The following is a 24,996-nucleotide window of genomic DNA, read 5'->3' as shown; positions in this document are numbered from 1 at the left end:
CCTATATCAGACTCGATAAACTGCCATTCCTGTACCATATGGTACTTTACAACTTTGGATTTAAAGAGAAACCCAGATGTGGTTGGAATTTAAACTTTTTCCTTAAAACTTCAAATGAATTGTTGCTTTTTATTTGGATACACTTGCTGGGGAATCTGTTTCATTAACCTGCTTTGGCAAATCTCACACCTGTCTGTGCAAGTTTGATCATGGCTTGACCATTGTAGGTATGCGAGAAAGCTTGCAAGTTGGTTTCTGTAAGCCAGTTCTTCCTCTGCCAAATATACTGGCTGCCATGTATAGCCTATCATGTGCTGAAAAATAGCAGGAAACTGCACATTTCCAAACCAAATCTATTAACATGTGTTTTTAAAAATATATTTTCAGTGGACCTTAGTTCAGCAAGTGAGTGTTCAGGGGAGTCTGATGACAGTGAAAGTCAAGATTATGAGGGCTTCAGGTGCAGAAATTGTTTTGTAACAGGTGAGCCAGGTTGGTGCTTGAATTTCACATGTTGTTGCCAAATTTTTCTTTGAAAATATTGAAACATTTGCTAATGATATACGAGAAAATACCGTATTTACCGTATTTGTTGGGACATCATATGTTCTGGGACACCATAAATTAATTTTAAAAGTAATTTTTTGTGCACTGTATATTCTGGGACACATCATTTTTTTTGAGTCGTAAGTTGTGGGACACCTTTTAAATCATTCGAAAATTACATGTAGGAAATTGCACTCGAACTGAAATTTTATTTTAAAAACTAGAAAACTGTGTACTTGAGATAAAACTCTTTAATCCACAACAGTATATCATCAACAAAACCCTTCTCCTGCACACGTACGATCTATTCTTTTGAATATATTTTTAGCTTTCTCATACCGTGAAAAAATGTTAGAGGCAACACACCACCTGAAGCGGAAACTGCAAGGACAAAAGTTTTTTCAAATCTGCACTAGTCTTGCTAATTCTCACACTTTTGATGCCAATCTTATCATCAGTCCATCCAGGAATGCGATCAAAGTAAACTAGAGTTTCATCCATGTTAATGATCATATTGTTGGCGAAATGATCTGTTTCTCTTCTGGCCTTCATGAATTCATCACATGATTAATTTTCTCCAAATCTTCTGGATGATGCTGGATCATCGATGTTCGCGCACAAAGTACTTTATTGTAAACTTTAAAAACTGTTCGATTGTTTCACATTATTTTAAAAGATTTCGTGAATATTGGTGAAAAGAAACCAAAGTTAGCTTCGATATCTCGGCCGTCTTTGTATATTCGAAGCTAAAATATAAAAAATCGGCACACTTAAAAGAATTTGCTGTAAAAATAACTTTTGTTTTTGATGGCTGCTAGTTGTGTTTATTTACCACCAGGGCTTCTGTATGCTTGGCATTTGTAGTAATAATTATTTCAAAGGTGCACTGATGTCTGCGGATAAATAGTAATGATACTATTGTAACCCGTGCCGGCGAAAAGATTGTCACTTGCACTCAAGTAAATGTGTTTTCAAATAATGATTTTTATTTGTGAGATACAGTCATACAGTAGACTTGAATATAAATTATTCTTGGCTATTTTGAACCTAACACGTCATGCGTGATTGGCAGTTGTCTTCAATATATCTGTTGATTATTTCCCTCTTGTTTGCGAAATCATTTGCTTCTCTTCTGGCCTTCACGAATTCATCACATAATTTTATTTTCTCCAAATATTCTGGGTGACGCTGGGTCATCGACATCTGTGCACAAAGCACTTTATTGTGTCACTTCAAAATTTGTTCCATTGTTTCAATTTATTTTCAAAATTCCCATGAATACAGTTGAAAAGGAACCTAAATTTGCTTCCATATCTCAGCTGTCTTTTTATATTTTAAAAAAAAAAAAATCAGCTCACTTCACAGAATCCAGTCAGCTCCGACGTCGGCTTGCTTTTCAGTAAAATAACCTTTGTATTGATATCCTTTACCAAAAAAAAGTAACCAAAGTTGGCTTCTGAGATTGGCTTGCTTTGTAATAAAAATCACCTTTTGTCTTTGATGTCCTGTCGGTAGGTTCGAAGAAGGAGTTAACTGCTTGCTGCCAGTCGTATTTATTCACCACCAGGGTTTCTATGTGCTTGGCATCTGTGGTTACAATTAATACAAAGGAGCATTGATGACTGCGGGTAAATAGTAAGGATAATTTTGTAACCCGAGCTGGTGAAAAGATTGTCTCCTGTACTCAAGTGAATGTGTTTTCAAATGATCATTTTTATTTGCGATATACTGTCATACAGTAGACCTGGATATAATTCAGTCTTGATTATTTTGCACCCAACACCTTGTCATGTGTGAATGGCGTCTTCAAGATATCGGTTGACTATTCCCCTCTTGTTTGCGATTTTGTTGGCTCCAGTTTTCAGTCGGATAACAAGTTCAAACCTGGGAGCACAACCACACACAATTCTTTCTCAATGTTCATGTGAATAATGTGGTGTGTGGTGTCGGACATAATTGATACATGCTACAGTATGGAATCCTACGCTTACCGACTTCGTGGCAATATTTTATTCTTTAAAGCTCATGTTGAAAAAAGGAATGAATGATAACAACACAAGGTTAGTTTCTTTTTATTATCAATTCAACGTTTTATTTATCTATTTTACTGCAACGTGCAGTGGGGGGGGGGCAAGCACAAATGCAATACAATTTTATTTCGTTTCTTAAATCTTGGGACATATGACCAAAGTGAAAAAAATGTTTCACCATAAGTTCTGGGACAGGAAAAAAAAATAATTATTTTTTCGTGTCCCAACATATGCGGCAAATACGGTAGATGCACTGTTGAATATCCCATTCCAAATGTAGAATTTATTTATATTTTTAAAAAACATTAGCTGTCATTTTCTATTATAATTCTACATTTTGTAAATAAATCATTCTTTTCTGACGTAAAAATCTTGTAATTGTTACTAAATAATGCAGTTCTGACATTGTTTTCTCAAGAATATGTTTCTCTCAAAAAATTGTTTCATTTAAATTATTGAGTCTGAAAATAATTACGGTAGTGCAGATCATATCTAAGTAAATACATGCTCAGCAATGTTGTAGTTTTAATTTTACAAATCACCATTTGAGAATTTTATCACCATTGACAATTTTGTCAATCATTGTGTCAACATAGAATAAGAAAATATTTTTAAAAAATGGAAATAAGCATGGTCACCATGTAAATGCTTTTTTAAAAAACCTGATGATACTTAGTCCAATGTGGGATTTTATACTTGGATATATTTAATAAAACCATTTTAATAGGGAAGTCTGGTAGCTCATTTAGTAGAGTAATGGAGTTGTAATCACAGATTCAATACCTGCCTGATTGGCTGGCTTTTTAATTCCTGGGAAAGATGATTAACTTTTATTTCCTGAAGTGATATAGCCAGTAATCTTAAAAGTGGTTTAAAGGATTAAAAACAATAGATGGATAGACTAAGAAATGGTGCATCACTGTTTCTGATACACTAAGACATGGAGATGACATGTTTTAGTTATTATTTGGATCTGTTTTAAACTGCCTTTTTTATTCATAGCCAGGTAAATGATATTCTAATACTGCATTAGTATGTCTTTTAGATTTCTGCCATGTGTGAATGATAAGCATGCTGCAGACAGAATTCAGAGTTAAAATTCTGTAGTTGGGCAACTAATCCATCAAAAAGGGGAAATGTCACATTTTTTATGGTGATAAATCATGCATGAATTTCATGCTGGTTACAAATCTAATGTAAAATTCTAATTACACGATTCATTGTCCGAAAGCTGGGTATTAAAAATGTGATGAATATTCTTAAGTCTCTTTTTAAAGCCATTAATGCTGTCACAGCGAAGCTTTTGTAATATGGTTATCAAAACAGGATTTAGCTGTCAATTATAGATAAGTTGGGTATGCTATCCATATTTACAATAGGATACTAGCATTTGCATTACTAAAGCATTCAACAAATGTATGGAGGCAGTTATTGATTTATTTTGGTCTTTGTGTGACAGGAGTTGGAAATAGGTTTTTAAAATATTTATGACATTTATATGATAGAAGAAGGATCAGTGTTCAGTGTAGCTAAAATTGTATTGGACCATATATTTGGTAGTTTATAGTTGTGCCAACCTCAGCATGTTGGATAACTCGGTAATTGCAATAATCAATACAGATTTGAGATAATGGATAACTTGCCAAGTAGACTGCCCAATTACAGTGAAACTTTTTATAAAGGAGATGGAAAGGATGATACAGTTGTCTTCTTTATGATCAGCTGTCCTTATATGGTGATATCCACTAAGGTTGGTTTCACTGTTTTGGAGAAATTAAATGCACTCTGAAATATTGAACTATAACTTTGGGTTACATATTTGTATTCAGTGTTGAAAGCCAGTGGTATAGGAGACCAGAAAGGGGTGCAGGTTCAAGTCCTGCCCAGACCATGCTTTATCAGCATGATCAGTGTGCAGGAACAGGAGACCAGAAAGGATGCGGGTTCAAGTCCTGCATAGACCATGCTGTATTGGCTATCATGGTTTATCACTTTGCAAGGCATTTCACTTTTGGCCTCGGCATAATATAAGCTCTTACATCTTGATGTGACTTTGAACACGAATCATTCATAATAAGCATACTTACTATAACTGTAAAAGATCGAGACTCATTATGACGCAAAGGATAGTATCAGATGATCTAAAAAAGTGTGCATATTTGTCCATGTACAATTTATACCCAATTTTAAACAGTGGAGATGTTGATCAGCCAGTATGGAATGTACCATCAGATCAGGTTTCCATGCTGTTTGCTTGAAATCAGATAGAGTGACCAAGATAGACTCTGATTTACCAGAATATTATACATATACAAAACTAGATGCATGCTTTGTTCAAAGTCCACACACAAAACAAATTTAATATGGCTTTATAGGGATAAAAGGCATCAGACTAAGACATTTATATGCCATATCTCATTGGTTTAATTTCAAAAGCAGAATAAAGTATGAATGAGGTTTTGTATTTAGTGTAGTATCACTAATTTTTGTGGGGATACCAATTTTCATGGTTTTCGTTGTTGCTCTGAATTTAAAAATCCAACTAAAAAACATCACCCAACTTCATAATGTGTTTTCATTCCTAGAGAGCAAAAGAGCTATTTGATAAATCTTTCATTTCAGTAATCTGGTAATGAAACGTGAGCTTTTACACATGTGTGTGTTATATTTTAATTCCTAAGAATAAAATTTTATATTGATAGTTTCAATGCACACGCACATTTATACTGCATCATTTAGCTGAGATTCCCACTCAGTGCCTTAAATCGATATGCTGTGACACAAGTAAAGATAGAGAGAAATGAGAAAAAGATTAAGATAGTCCAGCACTAATAGCACTGAAAATGAAAGAGAAAAAAAGATAGTTGTACATGAAAATTAAATTTAATATTTATTCAAATCGTTCTTTGTTCAAGTGAAAAGTCTTGTCAAAATATTTCATCCTGAATGATTGTTTCATTTTATACATGCGTATGTAATCCCAGTGAACAAACACCTAGTATAAGCACTAACTACAGCAGAGTATTTGAAGTCACACTTGTCTTATTTTTGGTCACAACCACTGAATCAACAGTGTCAGTCCAGTCACCTGGTACATAAACAAATGTTTGTCAGTAAATAATTCTGAGATTGTTGAATTACACATTAAACAAGTCCAATATTCTCAAAGCCAATTGATAATTAGGCCAATTCTTTCATCGATTTTAATACGAGTCCTAAGCACGTTTGATGAAATTTTTAGTAATGTCTGGTGTTTGAAGTTTGTTTGTACTTCATGGGGCAGCTGGTCACATGTTTTGTTCACATGTGGAATGATGACATTATTCAAACTTAATTTTACCACTCTTAAGACACTGGTCATCAAAATGTAATTGATGGGGAAATTTTATGATAGTATTTTAATGAAAAGATCTTGCATATATACTTGAATCAATTGGCTTATTGTTGTTGGCTGCATCAGCTCCTGTTGATGTTTTGTGCAAGTGATTTATCTTGAATGATCAGTTCCTTACACCAGTTAAATTACATGGTCAGTTCCTTATAATAGTTGAAGTCAGTGGTCAGTTCCTTATAATAGTTGAAGTCAGTGGCCAGTTCCTTATAATAGTTGAAGTCAGTGGTCAGTTATAATAGTTGAAGTCAATGGTCAGTTCCTTTTAATAGTTAAATAGTCAGTTTCTTATAATAAATTAAATTAAATGGTCAGTTCCTAATAATAGATAATTTGCTATGTGTATATTAATTGTTGTGTAACATGTCATCTCAACTGTAATATTAATGGGAAGATTAAGCTTGTACTATAGCTGATAAGATATTGTGCTGACATAAGAGTTTATTGATACAAATTGGAAGTATTGATGCAGAAGCCTACAATTTACTACCTGTACTATTGGTACAGTAGGCATGGAAACTTTGAGTGGGATGCCTACACCAGGGCAAGATATTTATAAGGGAGAACCACTAAACAAAAACACTGGACTCAACAAAATATAAAATATTTAGTGAACTAAAGATATTATGTAAAAATTCAAACAGAAAACAACTGTTCTCCTGAAAATCCTGGGAACATTTTACATCTTGAAAAGGATTACATGCACTTAACATATTAACATGTGCTAATAAAAAGATTTGTTTTTAAAGATCAAAATGTTTCCACAAGATGAATTTGGCCCGGATATCTTTCACAACATCCCATTCAACTGCTATGATGGCAGTGTGACAAATCCTCCACATCTGATTAGAGATCAAAAATAGTTATTTTTTAATATTCAGATTTTGTGTTAAATGCATCTATTCTGTAAATATTTCTAAAAAAATTGTAATCATTTTCCCCAAGATTCTTAAAATATCATGATTTGTACCACCAGAATATATTCTTTGGTTAACCCTGTATGCTGGTAATACATGGATAACATTACAGTTCTTATCACCAGAGTAAGCACTGTGCACAGGAGGCAACATCAAAAATATTGTAGACACTACACTAACAGTTCATTAACACAAAAGAGATGGTTCTCAAGACACAATTCTGTTCTTCTAGAACTGAAAGAGTTGTACAGTATAGTCTCATTGTATTAATATGTCTGTTTTTCAGTTTATTGATTGGATTGGTGTGCTGCTCCAAAACTTGGTTCATGCCATAGTTTCTTTACTCGGTTTTCTTGGGGAGAGTTTTGTTTCATATTTCAAGACCTTAATGCATAGTTACGGGTACAGAAGTTCCAATTTAATGAGTAGAATTGTATTAGTAAATTAAGATGGTTGTTTTTGGCCCCATGACCTGCTTAAATGGAGTCAGCCAGAAGTAAATTGGCTGCCCACTGTATCCTTATGTCTGGACTACTTTTAAATTAGTTATCATTTTGTATATCAGGTCTCATTTCATAATCTAAATTACCTGTTTCGTTGCAGTATATGTATGAACCAAGGAAACTGCATAGGGATACCTTCTATCATTGTCAACCTCAAAAGATGCTTGTTATTCCTGGATATCTTTCAGATGATTTTATGGAGGTGGGGGATTGGGAAAAAGTAGAATTGTTGAAGCTTATGTTTTGCCATAATTTCCTCTATTTAAGTTTCCAAAGACTGGAACAATGCTGGACAAGAAGCCAATAAAATCCTGTGTTCAAAATGTCACATTTATTACAAGAAGCATGGGGAAGATCGTCCAATAGAGAGCCCATCAGATTCCTCTCCCTACCACTTCAAGCCGGTGAAGGAAGATCTTGACAACATCAACCACAGTATGCGCACATGCCATAACAGAGACTCAGTAAGGCTTCTTTGTGAACTCTTGATGCATCTTTTTTTTTATGAAAATATTATTTCTTTTCTTTCCCACTTGAAATTGTCAAGGCAGGGAATGTTTCGTTACATCAGTTGTTTTCATAAATTTTCATTTTACATTCATCTGGAATATTTTTTTAATCTTTTGCTGGGGCTTTTATTTCTGATTTTATTGGAATGTTTTAGGCTTAGGGAGATTATTAAAGAGTTGGAAGACTGCTCCAGTGGCCATGTGGTTAGAGTGTCCACCTCAGATGCAGGAGGTCATGGGTTTAATCACAGGCCAAATCATACCAAAGACTTTTTTAAGATGGTAGGAACTTTTGCCTCACCAGGCATTCAGCATTAAGAGGTTTGTGTTAGGACTGGTTAGCCTGGTGTCAGGATAATGTGACTGGGTGGGTCATGATGCTTCATGTCTGAGGCATAAGGCCCCAGTGCTAGACATCACTATAAACCGCCACACGGCAGACATTGTAGCGATATGACTGAGAAAATTGTAAAGCTACATTAAAAATCAAAATCACACACATGCACACATGTTAGACCCACCAATATTTGATTTGTCAATACTTAGAATATTAATTTCATTTGGATGTGGGGTCCTAAGTGGCCAAGTGGTCTGAAGTGCTCACTGTTACGGATCACTGCCATCTCACCTCTGCCTGTGTGGGTTAGAGTCTCTGGCTCGGCCAATGGGGGTATGTGACAAAGCTTGCCAGTAGCTTCTTGTGAGTCAGTTGTTCTTTCCGTGGTTTTTCCCAGGTCCTTCCTCCACCATTTATACTGGCCGCCATGTATAGAATTTGTTGTGCTAAAAAATGACATAGTATTAATCTGGTAATATTACATCAGCAACTTGTATGACTGGTTGCTGAGTCTGCCATGATGAAAGCTTGACATTGTTATAAATTGTCAATATTACACCCACAACTTGCATAATGCTGCTTGCTGGTCCTGCCTTGAGGAAACTCAGCATAATGATAACATGCATTTGGTGTATATGTGCATCAGTGTTAGAGGTGTAATGTTTATTAAAACTATTTTGTGGGCAAAGGAGAGATTTGTACAATTAAATTTTTTTAAGAGAATGATGGAAATGAAAATCTTGATAAGAAGTTTATTTGATGTTCTTAATATTGTTTACAGTTGATAATATTGTATGCAGTCTAATAACTGGGTTTTCTTGATGCAATTATTTTCTGTGGGTTTTTCATGATGAAGTCCCTATACTTCATTTTGTTGGACCCACCCCTTCTTTTGGAGGTTGTTTGCTTTTTATAGACTTAATGCCATTTTTCAGCACATGGTAGGCTATTCAATTGCAGCCAGTACATTCTTGGAGAAGAACCCAGGAAGAACCACCAACCCACTGGAAGCTACTGGCAAGCTTTCTCACATACCTTTTTTGGTCGATTCAGAGTCTCAAACCCATGCAGACAAAGGTGAGATGTCAGTGATCTGTAAAGGCAAGCGCCTTAGACCACTTGGCCACCCGGGCCCACATGAGGTAAGGAAGCAAATGGCTCAGATTTTAAAAAACCTAGATGCAATTTAGATCTTGTAGTAAAATGTTTTGGAGCACTATGGATGGGTAAATACATGTATTGTTTTCAGATTTGTTACATGTTCACAGATAAATTGGTTTTAATAGGTTATGGGTCAAGGTTACATGGGGTCAATTGTTACCTGGGCTACTGTGAGATATTCACAGGTGTGATCACAAATGTAGATTTTTGTTTTAAACTTTAAAAAGACTTTTATTAATCAGCAGCTGCTTTAGAAAATTGTTCAACTCAATAAGACTAGAAACCCTATGTGTAAATAAATCTTTATGAACTTTGTTTTTCACTTTTGACAACATGTTGAGACTTGTTTCACGTTTCTGATGGTGACAGTGATGGTAATGGCATCAACCCAAGATGTTGTATTGATGTTCATCCTATTGCAAGTCGGGGTGGGTGGGGTGGGGTGAGGTTGATTCTTCAGTGCAGAGATTGTATTTGAATCAGCACGTTGCAAGAATTCTTTATTTTAATTAAACTTTTCATTTGCAGAGTGAACAGAAAAAAGACAGAAATAGCACAAGCAGTCCAGAGAATCTTGATAGTCCCTTAAGTGAATCAAAAAAGAGTCTGGGTCGTAATTCACCCAGTACAGGGAGCACCTGTAGCAATTGCAGCTCTGACAGAGATAAGAAGAAAGTATTGGTAAGTAGGAAACATTTATTTTTACCTTTGTCATGTTTTGACAATATCTTGAATATATACTTTGAATTTATTGTGTGTTGGGTTTTACACTTTTGTTTTTTGGCTGTACAGAAAATGGATTTGATGCAATATGCCAAATTGTATGCATGCCCTAGAATTTGTAATGTTAGTTTCAGTTTTTAAATTCATCTCAAATTCAAGCTTAAAAGGCTTTTAAGTTTCCTCATGAAACTTGCAACTAATATACAAATTTGTACTCGGACTGTAATTCATCATTGTTAAACATGCTTTAAGATAAATAAAATCATAAAACTAGAATGTGGTATTGGGAAGTCTTACATTTCAGAGCTCAGGCAGTCACGAAGAACTTTATTTTATAAAGTCAGTTTTGTTTTGGCTGAAAATTGATTGAAAATTTGTAAAGTGCTGTGATCTCCAGCTTCCGTTGTCACAGAACTGATGGAACAAAACCATGCGTGTGTATTGAGTAGTCTCTGAGATGAAGAATGCTGGATCATCTACATTTAGAGCAAACATTATAAATGAGAAAAAAAAGTTTTTGTTTTTCTTCTATTAAAGATTACAAATTTCTTCACTCGGTGTGTAAATTTAGGTAATCTTTGATGTGAAGAATGCTGGAGCACCTGACATAGAAAATGCCACTCTTTGGCTTAAATTGGAGCATTAGATAGTGTTCTTGACAAATCAGATATTTTTGATACGATGGATGCCATTGCAGTCGCTATGAAATTCATGTCATAGCTAATCCTCTTGAATGGATGGTCATATCTACATGGGGTTTTCACCACAAGTTGGCTCTAAATGAAATGTTACTGATCTGACCTCCAACATGGCCACTGTCTTTAAAATGTTATCACTACTTGTCCTGAATAGATGATTGTATCTTCATGGGATTTCATTTAAAGATTTCCTATGTTGTCTTGTTGGTCCTTAAAAAATGGTGACCAAACAATGTTCAGTATGCAGCCAGGCCCCCAGTCTTGGAAATCTTACTATTGCTACTACTCCTGAATGGAGTGTCATGTATGAAGATATGTTATCTCTATTTCTTTTCATATGGATGACTATATAAACATGAGGGTCTTTAACCAGTAAACTTTCTATCTAGATCAGTGGTCTCAAACACACGGCCCACATTCCACATGCAGCCCGCCAAGCCATTTCCTGTGGCCCACAAAATTATTGGGTGTCACAAGATGTAATGAGAGACAACATAGGTGGTGTGGCCCTTGGGCCATCGAAAATGCCCTCAGGGTGGTTTGAGTTTGAGACCTCGTAGGTGGTCCTAAATAAAAATGGTACCATTTGTGTATCCAGTATGGCTGCCATGATGCCTATCTTAATCTTGTTGTCACAACCCCATTGAATGGGTGATCATTTTGACAGGGTTTTCACTATGTCCCAAAGAAACCCCTTTGAATGGGTGATCATTTTGATAGGGTTTTCACTATGTCCCAAAGAAACCCCTTTGAATGGGTGATCATTTTGACAGGGTTTTCACTGTGTCCCAAAGAAAATAGTGGTAGTCATAGATTCAATATTGCTGCTATGCCAACTGTCATAAACCTTCTGTTGTTACTATTTCCCTTGAATGGATGATGCACCAAGACACCTAATGGTGTCATCTTTATCCTAAATGAAAATGGTACCAAGCTGGCATCCAGTAAGTGTACCACAACAGCAGATTTGAAAATCTTGTTATCACTGAAGAATGTTATAGACAATTTCAACATGCAGTAGTTTAAAGGAAGAAATGTGCTTGGTACTTGGGCTTTTAATTTTGTCAAATATCTATGTTTAAGAAGGAAATAAAGATGTAACATCAAGCTTTATGTTGTTTCCTTCGAACCATATTGTCATTCATTTCTCTGACCAGTTCAAGTACAGTGGTTTCACTTTGGTGCACAGGGTATAAAGAGGTACCACTTTTTATCCAGTATCACATTTTAATCAAGTGTTACAAAAAAAGGTGAACTTCTGTTACAACCTCTTATAAGATGAGTCCAACTGCAAACAATACAAATCTAGATCTGCCATAACATAATGTGCCTGCAGATCAGGGGCTATCTTGTTTGATCTGCTGATTACTCCTGCCAAACTGCACAGACCCAGATCTGTTGGTGCATTATGCAATGTCAGATCTGGGTCTGCGCAGTTTTGCAGTTGGTCTTGTCTTATAAGTGAGTATATACAGTAACTGCATTAGTGAGACCATTAACATCTTCAAATTATTAAGACTTCCTTATAACACAGATTTAGTGGAAAGTATTTGATAATGTAGATCACATAGAACAATATCTGAAAGAGATGAAAGATATACATGTATTGTTGTATCCAGCAGTACATGGTGGGTTTATGGCTGCATTTGCAGATGTGTTGAAACAAACTGTAATGCTTGGTATTCTCATTTTTGTTTCTTAAACAGAGAGAATCAGAGAGTCCTGGTTTAGACAGAAGCAAGAAAAGACATATTAGTTCTTCCAACTTAGACGAGAAATACTCCAAGAGGAAAAGAAGACAGGTATTTTTGTTTAAAGTTATGAAAAGAACTAGAAATTAAGTTTTTATGCCCCACCACAACTGTGGTAGGAAAGTAGTTGTTACTGTCATCTGTCCACTTGTATGTATGTATCTCGTAAAGTTTAGTGCAAGGTCAATTTGCAGAGATTGTGTTTGGACATTTCTGTTAATTTATTGTTGTTAGCTCACCAGGTCAGAATGCCAGGTAAGCATTTGGTATGGTTATTTGCCATCCATTATCCAGCGAAATTGCTTGTTTTCAACTTTTCAAAAACTAGATGTCTGTTTTCAACCAGCTTCATGGGCATGAAAGCCTTTCAGATTTGTATAATTTTGGCTATGAAATATTGCCATAATTACCGTACTAAGTCTTGTTCAGGGGCCTACCAGGCAAATTGTACAGAGTGAGACCCTTTGTGATGCGTCCATCATTACCATGTCTACTTGTAACATGCCTAGTAAACAGTAGCAGGTCCAGTTTAAAAATGTGCAAAAATTTAGTAGTACAGCTTCATAAATAACTTAGTGGTCCATGCTTAAGATGTATTGTTTATAGTTCTGAAAGTAAAGAAACAGTGTAGTCTTAGCTTCAGAATCTTTATAGCCCCAAGGAGTACAACAAAAATTCTTGAGCTCCTTTCATCGTATTGAAGATATGTATGTAATAAAAGAACTTAATTTAATTTTAGGGGCGTTCTGATTCTGAGAGTGTCTCTGATAGTAGCAGTATTTCTGGCAATGATGGAGATGTAGATGAGGAGAATCATGTAAGTTCTTTATTTCCATTTTTTATTTCTATCATATTTAACTGTGTTTTAGGTATGTCCAGATGCATGAATAGCATACATCCAGATCTGCAGTCAAATAATGTACTTGGTGTTCCGAGTCGGTGCTGTGTTATTATAATGTGTGAACAATAACATAGTACCATAAATGTAGTCAAATAATGTACTTGGTGTTCTGAGTCCGTGCTGTGATCCCATTATAATGTGTGAACAATAACATAGTACCATAAATGTAGTCAAATAATGTACTTGGTGTTCCGAGTCATTGCTGTGATCCCATTTTAATGCATGAACATCATAGACCCAGATCTGCAGTCACAACATGTACTTGGTGTTCAAGGTTACTGTTAATATGCGAACAACATTAAATCTGATCTGCAGTCACATAGTGTCCTAGGTGATGAAGTTGACTGCCATTAACAATTCAAGAATTATTAGCATTTTTCTGAATCTTTTGACTTGAAAATTCTCACTTGACACTTACCAAAGAAGACATTTGAGTAGGTTTTTTCTTGGAAATATTATGAACTTGTGCCGAAATTTAAAGAAATTACAAAAACGTACAGTAAACTTGATTGAATTGTTAGAAACATCAATTTTTGATCTTCCCTTAAAATGAAAACTAATGTGATTGCATGCAATTTTTCAAAGTCTATGTAACACAGTTCACACTTGAAAGAATAGAAGGAATATAATTAAAACATGCAAAAATTCAGATGTAGAAGTTTTTTTTTTTTTAAGAGCTTTATGCAGGTTTTTGTTCATTTTCCTAAATAGTATATGTTGCAATATAAATTAGTGTATTTCAGATGGCATTCTCACAAATTATATGCGTCTAACACTCTGCAGTCCTAAATTAGTCATCTTATTTCTGATGTATAACAGGACCAACTCCAAACAATTTAGACTCCAATATGCCATGCAATAATGTTCATGGAGATAATAGACTATCATGGCGATAATAGACTATCATGGAGATAATAGACTATCATGGAGATAATCGACTATCATGGCGATAATAGACTATCATGGCGATAATAGAATAGCTGTATGGACCACTCCAAGAATAAGCTTGTTCCACAAATTATAGAGATTATTAAAACCAGAAAGTTGCATAGTTCATTACCAGGTATGTTTGCAATCTGAAATGATCATTTCTATTTTATACTTCTAAGGTTTCAAGTTTTGTTTTGAAAGTTAGACCTCGTAGGAATCGAGCAAGTGGGATGTTTTGTTTGATTTAGCCCCTTTCCAATGAATTCGCATTTTGCATATGTATAATGATTAAGACCAATAGCAAAATTGAAATTCTGCCAGGAGGTGGTTTTTAGGGTCTTAAAAACCTGAATATAAGTTTTGGTCAGTGAACTTCTCCTAACCAAACCTCCCCATCCACCAAAATTGGATGGGTATTGCTAATCTTAACTTTTGCTGGGAAAAGACCCCGAGACCACCCTTCCTCTTTTTAGGAACCAAGATCACTCAGCCCAGCATCATACAATGGCAGATTTGGGTCTATCAGGGTTGTGGCTAGGTGTGAACATAATATGCAATACCATTTGTGTGGTTCGAACTTAATACTATAACTTTTTTAGTCGTTTAATGTTTTACAGGATGAACTAAGTTCATGTTCCCTACCCACCACTCCTAGTCCTTCGGAATCTGAATATACCACAGACAAGAAGGCACCCCCGCCAGCTGTGGTACGCAGTGAACCACGAACTGACCTTCCTCGACCAGAACCACAACACCCATCACAAGTCCCTCTTTCTCAAGCTTCACAACTCCCTATACCTCCACTACACCCTATTGTATCATTTCCTGCACCGTCGTTTCCATTTGCACAGCCACCATTGCCAGAGCATTTGTTACCTGAGCAATCAGTACCACAGCATTTGTTACCGCAGCAATCCACAAGTCCTACATCAGGGCCTCAGAAAAATAATTCCCAATCTGAAGAATTGAACAATTTGCAGATTTCTATAAAGCAAGAGCCAAAATCCCCTTGTGCATCCCCAAATCCGGAGTCAGTGAAGCAAGAACCACAAGATTATTCAGATTTTCAGACGGCCTCGTCAAATATTTTATCTCAAAGGGAGATTTCGCTAAGCTGTTCTATGAATAATTCTAGTTCAGCTGTTTCACCATACAAGTTAAATGTGATTCCAAAGACTGAACCTGTGCAATTAGAAAGTACTGTTGAGCCAGCTGTGAACAATCTTAGTAATCCAGATCAGACAGAGACTGATCATTCCATATCTCAGGAGTCGGAGGTCAAAGAGCAAGTAGGAACCGAGGTCAGTGGAGAAATTCCAGAGATGGAAGAGGAAATTGATTCTGACAGAGAGGGAACTCTCACCCCTGGTCCAGTGCCAACTGCGTGTAACAGAGAAATCCATAGAAGTAAATCGGCTATGTGAGTACTTTTATATCATGAAGACTGCTTAGTTAAAGTTCAAATTTTATTTTATTTATTTTTTTAACCCTTTCATCACTAGGTAACTTTGGGAGCATAGTCCTCAACACTAAGTAACTTTGGAGTTGTAAAGCAAACTGACTTGTAGATTTTGAAATAACATAACTTTGCCAATTTTAAAGATATCTGGCTGGATTAGGTGTCAAAATCAAGGTTAAAAATCCAATTTTATGACTAATTGACTAAAATGTGCATACCTAATACAACTGTTAAAATACAGTATACACAACAGGTAAAATACAAGTAATTATCTATTTTCCTCTTAGAAAACTTATAAAGTTCCCAAAAGTTGTTCAATTGACCCTAGATGTACTCTTGAATAATTCCAGTAGCAACACAAGTCTTTCTTTCAGGTATATGACAGGTAGAAATTAAAATTCTATAAAATGCCTTGATTTCATCCAAGGTGAGATCTGTTCATACACCTGTATCGCCTCTGGCACGTTTGATCGTTGCATTCATATTCGTCAGACGGACAATGTTTCCAAAAACTTCATCTGAATAGAATATTTGAAAATATTCCAAAGCTTTCCTGGAGCCATCTAACACTCGGGTGGGTCCAACTCTCTCAGAAAACTGAAACAAATCTTTTTGGTTTTCCAACTTCAACCAAACAAAACCACGTGGAGCGTACACTTCCTCTGGTTCAAGACCTTCAAAGTCCTCTTCATTGTCATCACTGTCACCCACAAGCGCATTCCATTGCCTCTCCAGCCGCCTTGTCTCATTTTCATCCAACTTTACTAGGTCGAAATCCTCTGTTAATTCTAAATCTGACACTTCACTTTCATCTGATCTTTCTTCGAACTCCGCCATTTTGGATACAAATTTCACCATTCGGAAGAGTTGTTAAAAGTACCTACTTTGTTCAATAATTCTAGTTGTATACAAGCTAAACTCACAAGATAATCCAAATATAATATCTAGATTACAAGTAGGAAGTTAATAGAGGTAACCCAAAATTTGTATAGACTGGTACTATAATGTTAGAGAAGAACACTGCCCCAGACCGGTAAAGCGGTCCATAGTGTTGAAAGGGTTAACAACGAATATGTGTAAAGTTATACAAATTGAATTGTGTTTTAATGGATCAGATATTGGCATGTAAGAGATCAATTATTTAAAAAGCTTTTATGGATAAAACTTTTAATTAGATATTTAAATGCAGCTTTGGCATAAACTTTACACAACAATCACTTTGGTGTCCATGTGCTTGTTAATACATCATAGATTAAGGTAAGTGTTGAAATGTTTTTTTTTAGATTATCGCCATAGTTCAGTTTGTATAAATTCTAGCAAATAATGAGGGACTCCACATTCATGTGGAATTGGTTGTAGTTATGAAGAATGTCCACTGGCATTTTCTTTCACCTCTGTTATTTGAAACCTTTTAGGTCATAGCAAATACTATTCAAATACCCAACATTGATCAGTTACCACTGTTCTTTTAAAAATTGTTTTGGTCACCAACCAGTCATACATGTATATAGCAGCCTTTATGTAAATAATTATGCATTTTCACTGTCCTAATGAAAGTTACACAGATTGTTATGATAAACTTGATGGGTTGGGGGCAAGTGGGTTTGTTTCACGATCTTTGCCTTGGCAAGGAATTTAAAACTGTTCTGTAAAGCAAATGCAGAACACCAGAAGAGAAAAGAGATTATAAGGAAGAAATAAGAATACCACTTGATGCAAGAAAATTATAAGAGCTGCAAACCAATTAAAAATTAAGGAAATCAGCATTGCTTCTGCTAAAAATAAACGATAGGCTTGTCCACCTTGAGAAAGTCACAAAGAACATTTCAAATCTAAGTTTTAAAAAATGTAAGTAGATAAAAGTGGTATTGATTATAAATACTGCTGTCTGTGACTGTATGTATATAATCAGATCGATCTGTGCATCATGATTGTGATCTTAAATGACATGTGTTCTATCATAACAGGTTTTACTGTAGTGATCTGTAGATACTGTACAAATGTTATAAATGGACAATAGTAGTACTGATTGGAAGAAATAATGCATGTCATCAGACTGTCATGTGATCACTTTATGCATCAGTTTTGACAGTCTTGCTATTGAAACGTGTAAAGGAAAAATTCCTAAAACATTTTTATTATTCTTATATATTTTTGCATAAATTTTATGTTCCTTGACAAAATTTCTGGTGTCTGTTAGGGTCTAAAATTCCTAAAAGTCATAATTGGTCAAGAGTCTTTGCCCTACCCCTTGCCCATGGGGAGTGGGGGTGGCTAGAATGACCTTCAGACCAAAATTCTCTTTCATTGATCATCGATGACTCAACAGCTCTACTTAATCAGTCGCAGCTATATGTGTAACAATTTAAACATTCTTTTAACTGGCATCAGGCATGTCTTTAGTAGTGTTAAACACTTATATGTTGGTTTAAAAAATGGCATCTAGAGCTAGTGTTTTTACAGTTGTCAAGAATACCAACTTTAAAGTTTCTTGTATCTTGTGTCTTTCTTGTCTGAACATGGCTCAGTGTTGGTCGGACACGTAGGTATTTCTTTTAAATTTTATTTATCTTTTTTTGTGCCTTATTATAAATCATTCTGATGTGTCAGTTGTCCTTGTTGAAGACTTTGGTTTTTGTGCAGTCCTTAATATTTACATCTTTGGAAGTCAGCTGTTACTTGGTACAATATAACCCAATACATTAGCACATTTTGTGCAGTTATCTGTGGCCAGTTGAAGAGCTATCAGCATGAGCCTGGTTTTCATAGTTTTATCATGTTATATATAGTGGATCAACAAGGGGAAAATGTTCCCAGTCTATACTAAAATATAGGAAATCTTTGGTACCTTTGAGTCAAAATACCTCTGAAACTACTGCTTTGATTTTGTTTGAAAGTTTGAACTGGCTTTATTTTTGTTTAGTTAATAAGTTGGTGAACTTTAATATTTTCTTTTAATAAATTTGGAAAAAAATTCTTGTGAGAGTAGGTAGGGCTTGGAGCAAATGTCAAAAGGGTCCAGTTGGATTCAATTTTCAGGAAATTTCTACTTGTAAAAGAAAAACAGAATTTTTGATAAAAACCTTTCCGAGCAGAGATTTTGATTTTCCACTAAATTTTGTGCTTACAAGTTGGCTGAGCAGTTTTCTCTTGAAATATGTCTGTTACATGAGTGTCATAACATCTTCACTTATTTCAGCTTTATAAAACTCCAAAATCGTGGGGAGCACAATTCCTGTGCAAGATGCGATGTGATGTTTAAACCTTTGCCGAGTTCAGCATTAGCAAAGAAGAGGGAGGAGCATGAAAAGAGGGCATCACAGCCAATTAAAGAGGAGAGAGAAAAAGAGAAGGTAAAAATATTTTTTAGCCCTACTGGTCATTGTCCAGAAGAGCTAATTGGATGGCCTGTTGTCTGTTGTTTTGTCTATTCATCTGTTAGGACAAGTTTGTTATAAGGCAAAACAAAGATGTGCGTTTCCTATTGCACTGTTTTTAAAATGTAGGTAGGAGTAGGCATTTTTTTAAATAACCTGTATATATTTAATGTGTTTGTTTTTTAACCATGGCGGGGATATGCTACAGTCAGCAGTGAGAAACAAGGATGGTTGGCCATCTGGAAACACGTGCGCTGGGCAGTCTAAGTGGTCCTAAACTACAAAGTACTCAGAGGGTTGCCATTAAACTCTACAGACACATTCATCCCCCGCTCTAGTTGGTCCTAAATGAGAAAAGTGACATCCAATATGGGTGCCATAGTGGCCATTTTGCAAAGTGTTAATGCTACTCATCCTGAATTGATGCTTAAATCAACGTGAGCTTTTCACGAAAAGACTTCCACTGATGTCAAGGTGGCCCAGAGTGAAAATGATGCTGATCTGACATCTGCTATGGCCACCATAAGAACCATCTTGAAAAGCTTGTCATGAAAATGGTGTTGATCTGACCTCCAGTATGGCCAGCAAAGCAGCCATCTTGATTCTTGTTTAATTGCTGCTCCTCAAGATGGATGGTCATATCAGTATTGGGTTTTTCCCAAAGACTTCTTGTAATATCTTGTTGGCCATAAATTTAAACAGTTCTGATCTGATATCTATTATCGCCACCGTGGCAGCTAGCTTGAAAATCTTGTTGTGGGATTTTCATACACTTAGATGACCACTCTGGTGGCCAAGTGGTTAGGGTGTCTGCCTCAGCTGTGTGAGGTCATGGACTCAATTCCCGGCCGAGTTATACCAAAGACTTAAAAAATTGGCACTAACAGCTGCCTCGCTTGGCACTCAGCAATAAGAGGTTAGTGTTAGGACTGGTCGGCCTGGTGTCAGGATAATGTGACTGGGTGGGACATCATGTTACATGTCTGCGACATGATGCCCCAGCGCTAGGCATCACTGTAAACTGCCACACTGCAGACATCGTAATGATATGACTGAAAAATTGTTAAAGCTGCGTTAAAAATCCAAATCACACACACTTAGATATTGAAAAATGTTAAATTCTAATACCAAACCTACTAGTGTTATGCCACTCTAGCTCTTTAGTAATGCCTGGTCCAGGAGTATTTCATTAACATTGCATGAGATTTTCATGATGGACAGGATATTAAATAGGAGCAGCATTCTGGTAGTTTTCTCTGGGAATATGAACAAAATGGCCAAAATACTGGTTTCACGATTCTTCTCAATGCATCTTATATAATTGTTTCTGTTACTTTTGATGCTCAATAATATACAGTATTTATAATGATCTGCACACATTGTATAACATAATCGGCAATAACATGATGAAAATGGTCATGCTTTTGGATTGAAACATTAGATAGAACCAGTGACCAACAGTGAAAGTTCAGCTACCTTCCTGCTCTCAAATTGTGATCCCACTGATGGGGTTTCCTTATCCCACATTAATGCATGTGATTGATTTTGTTCTTTCAATATCTCACAGAAAAGTAGTAAAATTATTTTCAGTATATCATAGGTAATTTTAAAGCTTTGGAAACGCAGAGTAATTTGTAGACGTTGTTGCTACATTGTGATTACTTAATCTGAATCCCTGATGTCACTATGTGAGCAAATAATATCAGATCCATTTGCTTATTAAAATTTTTAATTTATTAAATTTAATGACCCAATCAGATGGTTAACATGTGCTTGTCAGTATTTTAGAAAGATGCATGAAAATGTGTGACAGGTTGATGGCTTGATTATTATTCTGTATGTAAGGCAGTTATTATATGTGACAGGACTTGCACATTCTGTGCTGTACAGTTGGGTTTTTCTTTTCCCATACCACTTATCGGGGACACCATATTGATGTTGGGAACAAACTTTTTCTTGAGACTAAATGTCTGAGGTTACAAATGTGTTGGCATGAAGAAGAATGATCTAGCTATGCACACTTAACATTATTCCTTATTTTGTGGAAAAATGATGGACGAGTTTTACATTTTTTTAATTGGCACCTGGCTCAGATATCACACATCAGTGAAGTGACATGTACTAGGACTGGGTGGCTATATAGTGTTCTAGACTTGCCTCACTACAAGTTGCAGAACTTCCAGTCAATTTTACTATAAGCCTTACCAAAATGACACTTGAATTATGGACTTGAAGAAGAATACCAACATAAAACAAATACAAAATATGATCATTATTGTACAGTCCAGACATTGGGTTTTCTTATTAAATTTAGTGAAGTCAGGGAACCAGACTAAATTTACAGGAGTACTTCAGATGCTTTACTGTGCCTTTGCTTTTTTATGCAAAACATCTGCATGATAAAGCTTTTGCCTTTACCTTGTAGCATGATCTGGGGGGAAAAAAAACTTTGAAAAATAAATGCAAATGTTGAATGTGAAAGGAACAGTCAGTCTCTTAAGATATTAAAATAGTCAGTATAAAAGTAAATATTCAGATTAATAATGTTTCCTACCTTAAATATTCTCAGCATGTTTTTAATGTTTTCTGATTTCATGGTGTTTGTTTTTGTAATCAAATCTCTTTTTTTTATCTTATAGGTGTTGTCTAATGTTGTAAAGCGCGTAGAGCTTCTAAAGATTAGGCACTATACAAAGTCATTATTATTATTATTACTATTATTACATGTTTTGCTTGGAAAAAAAGCCAGGAATGTCGTGAAATCTTTTCATTGGATATCATGCGTCAATTCGAGTATTGCTTGCAGCATAAGTACCACCACCACATGACATTATAAAAAACAAGATTACATGAAGTTGAGAGATTAGTGAGAAGCCATCAGTTTCACTTGGGTTTGAAACGACAATTTCTGAAACTGAACTGGAAGTCATGAAGGCGAATGGTACAAATATTTTTTATGGACATACTGTTCCCATTGCTGCATCAGGTCACACTGAGAAATTTCTCAATTCCTAATTTGTAATAGTTTTTTCATTACACCTTAATGAAAAGTGCTTTTATTTGGAGAATAATGATCTACTGCCTTATTGAGATCTTATTTGGGTTAGCAGATCTGCAAGTTGCAGTTGTCATTGTTGATCTTTATTTCCTCAACTCCAAATGGTATCACATTTTCCAAAAGGTAGGTACATCTTCTGCATGTAGTTGTTTTAGGTGGGTGTATTAATTATTATGATTTATCTTTTATTAGATGGTTATATTAATTTTATTATGAGAGCTATTCTATTAGGTGGGAATATTAATTGTATTATGAGAGATATTCTATTAGATGGTTATATTAATTTTATTATGAGAGATATTCTGTTAGGTGGGTATATTAATTGTATTATGAGATATTTTAGTAGCCGGTCTTATTATTAGTATTATATGAGATATTTATTTGTATTTCATATTTTTAATCTGCAATTCATGTGCAGGACCATGCCTACATGGGGAAATTTCTACATTGTATTGCCAACAGGGTACCAATTTTGAAAATATTTAAAGGTTTAATTTTTTCTGAAGTTTTATTAAACCTGATGGCAGATGGCAAGATTTGAATCTTAGAAAAGGGAAGACAGCAATTGGAAAATTAAAAAATGAATAAAAAAATTGAAAATTTTACATTTCCATTGTCGTCTTTGGAGATAGTGGTAGGTCTAAATCATTTAGAATTATATGCTATTAACCTGCTTTGTCTGTTTTCAGCGGAAAATTGAGACTCCACCTCCAAACTCTACAGCAGATGCACAAGTCATCAGTAACGTGTCAGCTGCATCGCATCATACCTTTCAAGAACGTGTCACACCACGTTCATTTCATGACACACCTGCCCTGCGACAGCTATCAGAATATGCAAAACCTCACACCCTTGGTAAATACAGTAGGTGTTTTTTGTACTTTTTACAACATGTTCTTCTGTTAACTGTTGGTGAATTTGAAGATTTTGAAGTCCTGTATAAAATGGTCGCAAAGCCATTTTAGAATTAATTCATACTGCATTCTCCACTCATGTTGTACAGTGTGCATTATAAGAAATATAAAGATTCTGTACTACTGCACAATCCTAAGAACATTTCTTTGATCATGATAATCTAGATGCATCATGTTGTTTCAAGTAATTTATTTAGAATGTTATTTTGTTACTCCATATTGAATTACATAGTAATTCAGGGCATTCGGTAAGTGCTGGTAGCCAGGTAATTTACCTGCCTAAATGTGCCAAGAGCAATTAGCTATTTTTGCTGACCTGTGTATCACCATTTGTGGAGCATCCCCCAAACCACTGTTATTTTAAATTCTTTACATCCTTTTTGTGGAAATTGCAATTCTTTTGTTGTTTATTTCAGTGACTGCATGTGTGCACGTTTTTGTATGTTGTAAAACAAAGCTTGAAGAGTGGCCAAATATAGATTGCTAAAAGAAGAAATGAATCATATGGTGGTTATTTTTATTTAAAAAATTAATAAAATAGAATTTAAACTTAATGTTCTGTTTTAAAAGTTGTATTTATTCTTGCATGAATTTGTTGAGTCCCAGTGCCTGGCACGACTGTTAGGCCCAAGTGTCTGACATCTATTTGCTGGCAGGTAATGTCAGTAAAGTTTGATGCCCCAATGTAGGATGTTTGCTGGCCAATATTAAATTTAAGTTATCCATTGTTCAACTTGTAGAGTTCAGTTGCGTCATGATTTACCTTTTATGGCAATCATTTATGCGTGTGACTTTCCACATTTAGTCACCATTGGAGGCTGATTTGTTTCACTGCTGTTTCTTTGTAGCATTGACATGGGCAAAGGCATTAAGGTCCCATTTCCTCGGCATGATAAAATATAAAATAAAAGGTGCCTTTAAAGACAACCATAACATTGTGGTGTCCATTTCATGACATTTCCGATGTTGATTGTTGTTGTTGTAGTGTTTAATGCCATTTTTCAGCACACGATAGGCTATACAAGGCGGACAAGATTTATGGTGGAGGAAGAACCCGGGAAAACCCCGGAAAGAACCACCGACCCACGAGAAGCTACTTGCAAACTTTCTCACATACCCACATTGGCTGAATCCAAGACTTGAACCCACGCAGACAGGTGAGATGGCAGTGATCCGTAACAGACGGCGCTTTAGACCACTCGGCTACTCAGGGGCCCCTTTCTGATGTTGGAGAAAACAGTGGTATAGCCCAATAACTGTCTAACAGAGGCTACATGACAGCAGTAACATTTTATGATATTTATATTTTGAAAAAGCTGAGTTACTAACATTTTTGGTTACAAAATAGAGGACAGTCAGATTTTGGACTGTTAAATAGGTCATTGGTTGTGACATACCTCATCATGACGATTTTGTTTTGGGGTTTAACACCATTTTTCAGCACACAATAGACTACACATGGTGGCCAGTATAACTGGCAAAGGAACAAGCCAGGAAAAGCCACCAAACCACCAGAAGCTACTTTTAAGTTTTCTCACGTACACATTGCCTGACCCCAAGACACAGTTCCATGCAGAAAGAGGTGAGATGGTAGTGATTGGTAAAGACCATTCAGCCACCTGGAGCTCCACGATGAAATCAAAAGTCATTTTAGAATTGTTTTGTTTTTTTTTTTTGTAAAAAGAAAAATAGTACTAGCCCAATAAGTGACCAAGTTTAATGTTAAGTTTTAGTGTTTAGTATCTATGAAGCCGCTAAGAAGAATGTCACAAATATAGTCCATACAGCGAA

At 35.5% G+C, this 24,996-nt stretch overlaps 1 protein-coding gene across 7 annotated transcripts in view; it reads left to right on the top strand.

Annotated features, from left to right (window-relative positions):
* The window catches only part of LOC149781286 (uncharacterized), a 283,358-nt gene that overhangs the window by 236,339 nt on the left and 22,023 nt on the right, over nt 1–24,996 (top strand). For 5 of the 7 annotated variants that reach the window (XM_089935371.1, XM_089935368.1, XM_089935374.1 and 2 more), the window contains 8 exons: nt 388–492; nt 7,655–7,851; nt 9,923–10,075; nt 12,522–12,617; nt 13,306–13,383; nt 15,015–15,817; nt 19,056–19,209; nt 22,981–23,155. In XM_089935371.1, the coding sequence (XP_089791497.1) occupies nt 388–492; nt 7,655–7,851; nt 9,923–10,075; nt 12,522–12,617; nt 13,306–13,383; nt 15,015–15,817; nt 19,056–19,209; nt 22,981–23,155 (1,761 nt within the window). The remainder of the gene's footprint in view (nt 1–387; nt 493–7,654; nt 7,852–9,922; nt 10,076–12,521; nt 12,618–13,305; nt 13,384–15,014; nt 15,818–19,055; nt 19,210–22,980; nt 23,156–24,996) is intronic. The other 2 variants (XM_089935370.1, XM_089935369.1) reach the window with 2 other exon arrangements.

This window comes from Sinohyriopsis cumingii, chromosome 15 (genome assembly GCF_028554795.1).
Source record: "Sinohyriopsis cumingii isolate HCF-2022 chromosome 15, ASM2855479v2, whole genome shotgun sequence".
NCBI classification, from domain to species: Eukaryota; Metazoa; Mollusca; class Bivalvia; order Unionida; family Unionidae; genus Sinohyriopsis; species Sinohyriopsis cumingii.
Note: the sequence above shows the minus strand (reverse complement) of the source record. Positions and strands in the feature narration are given on the sequence as shown.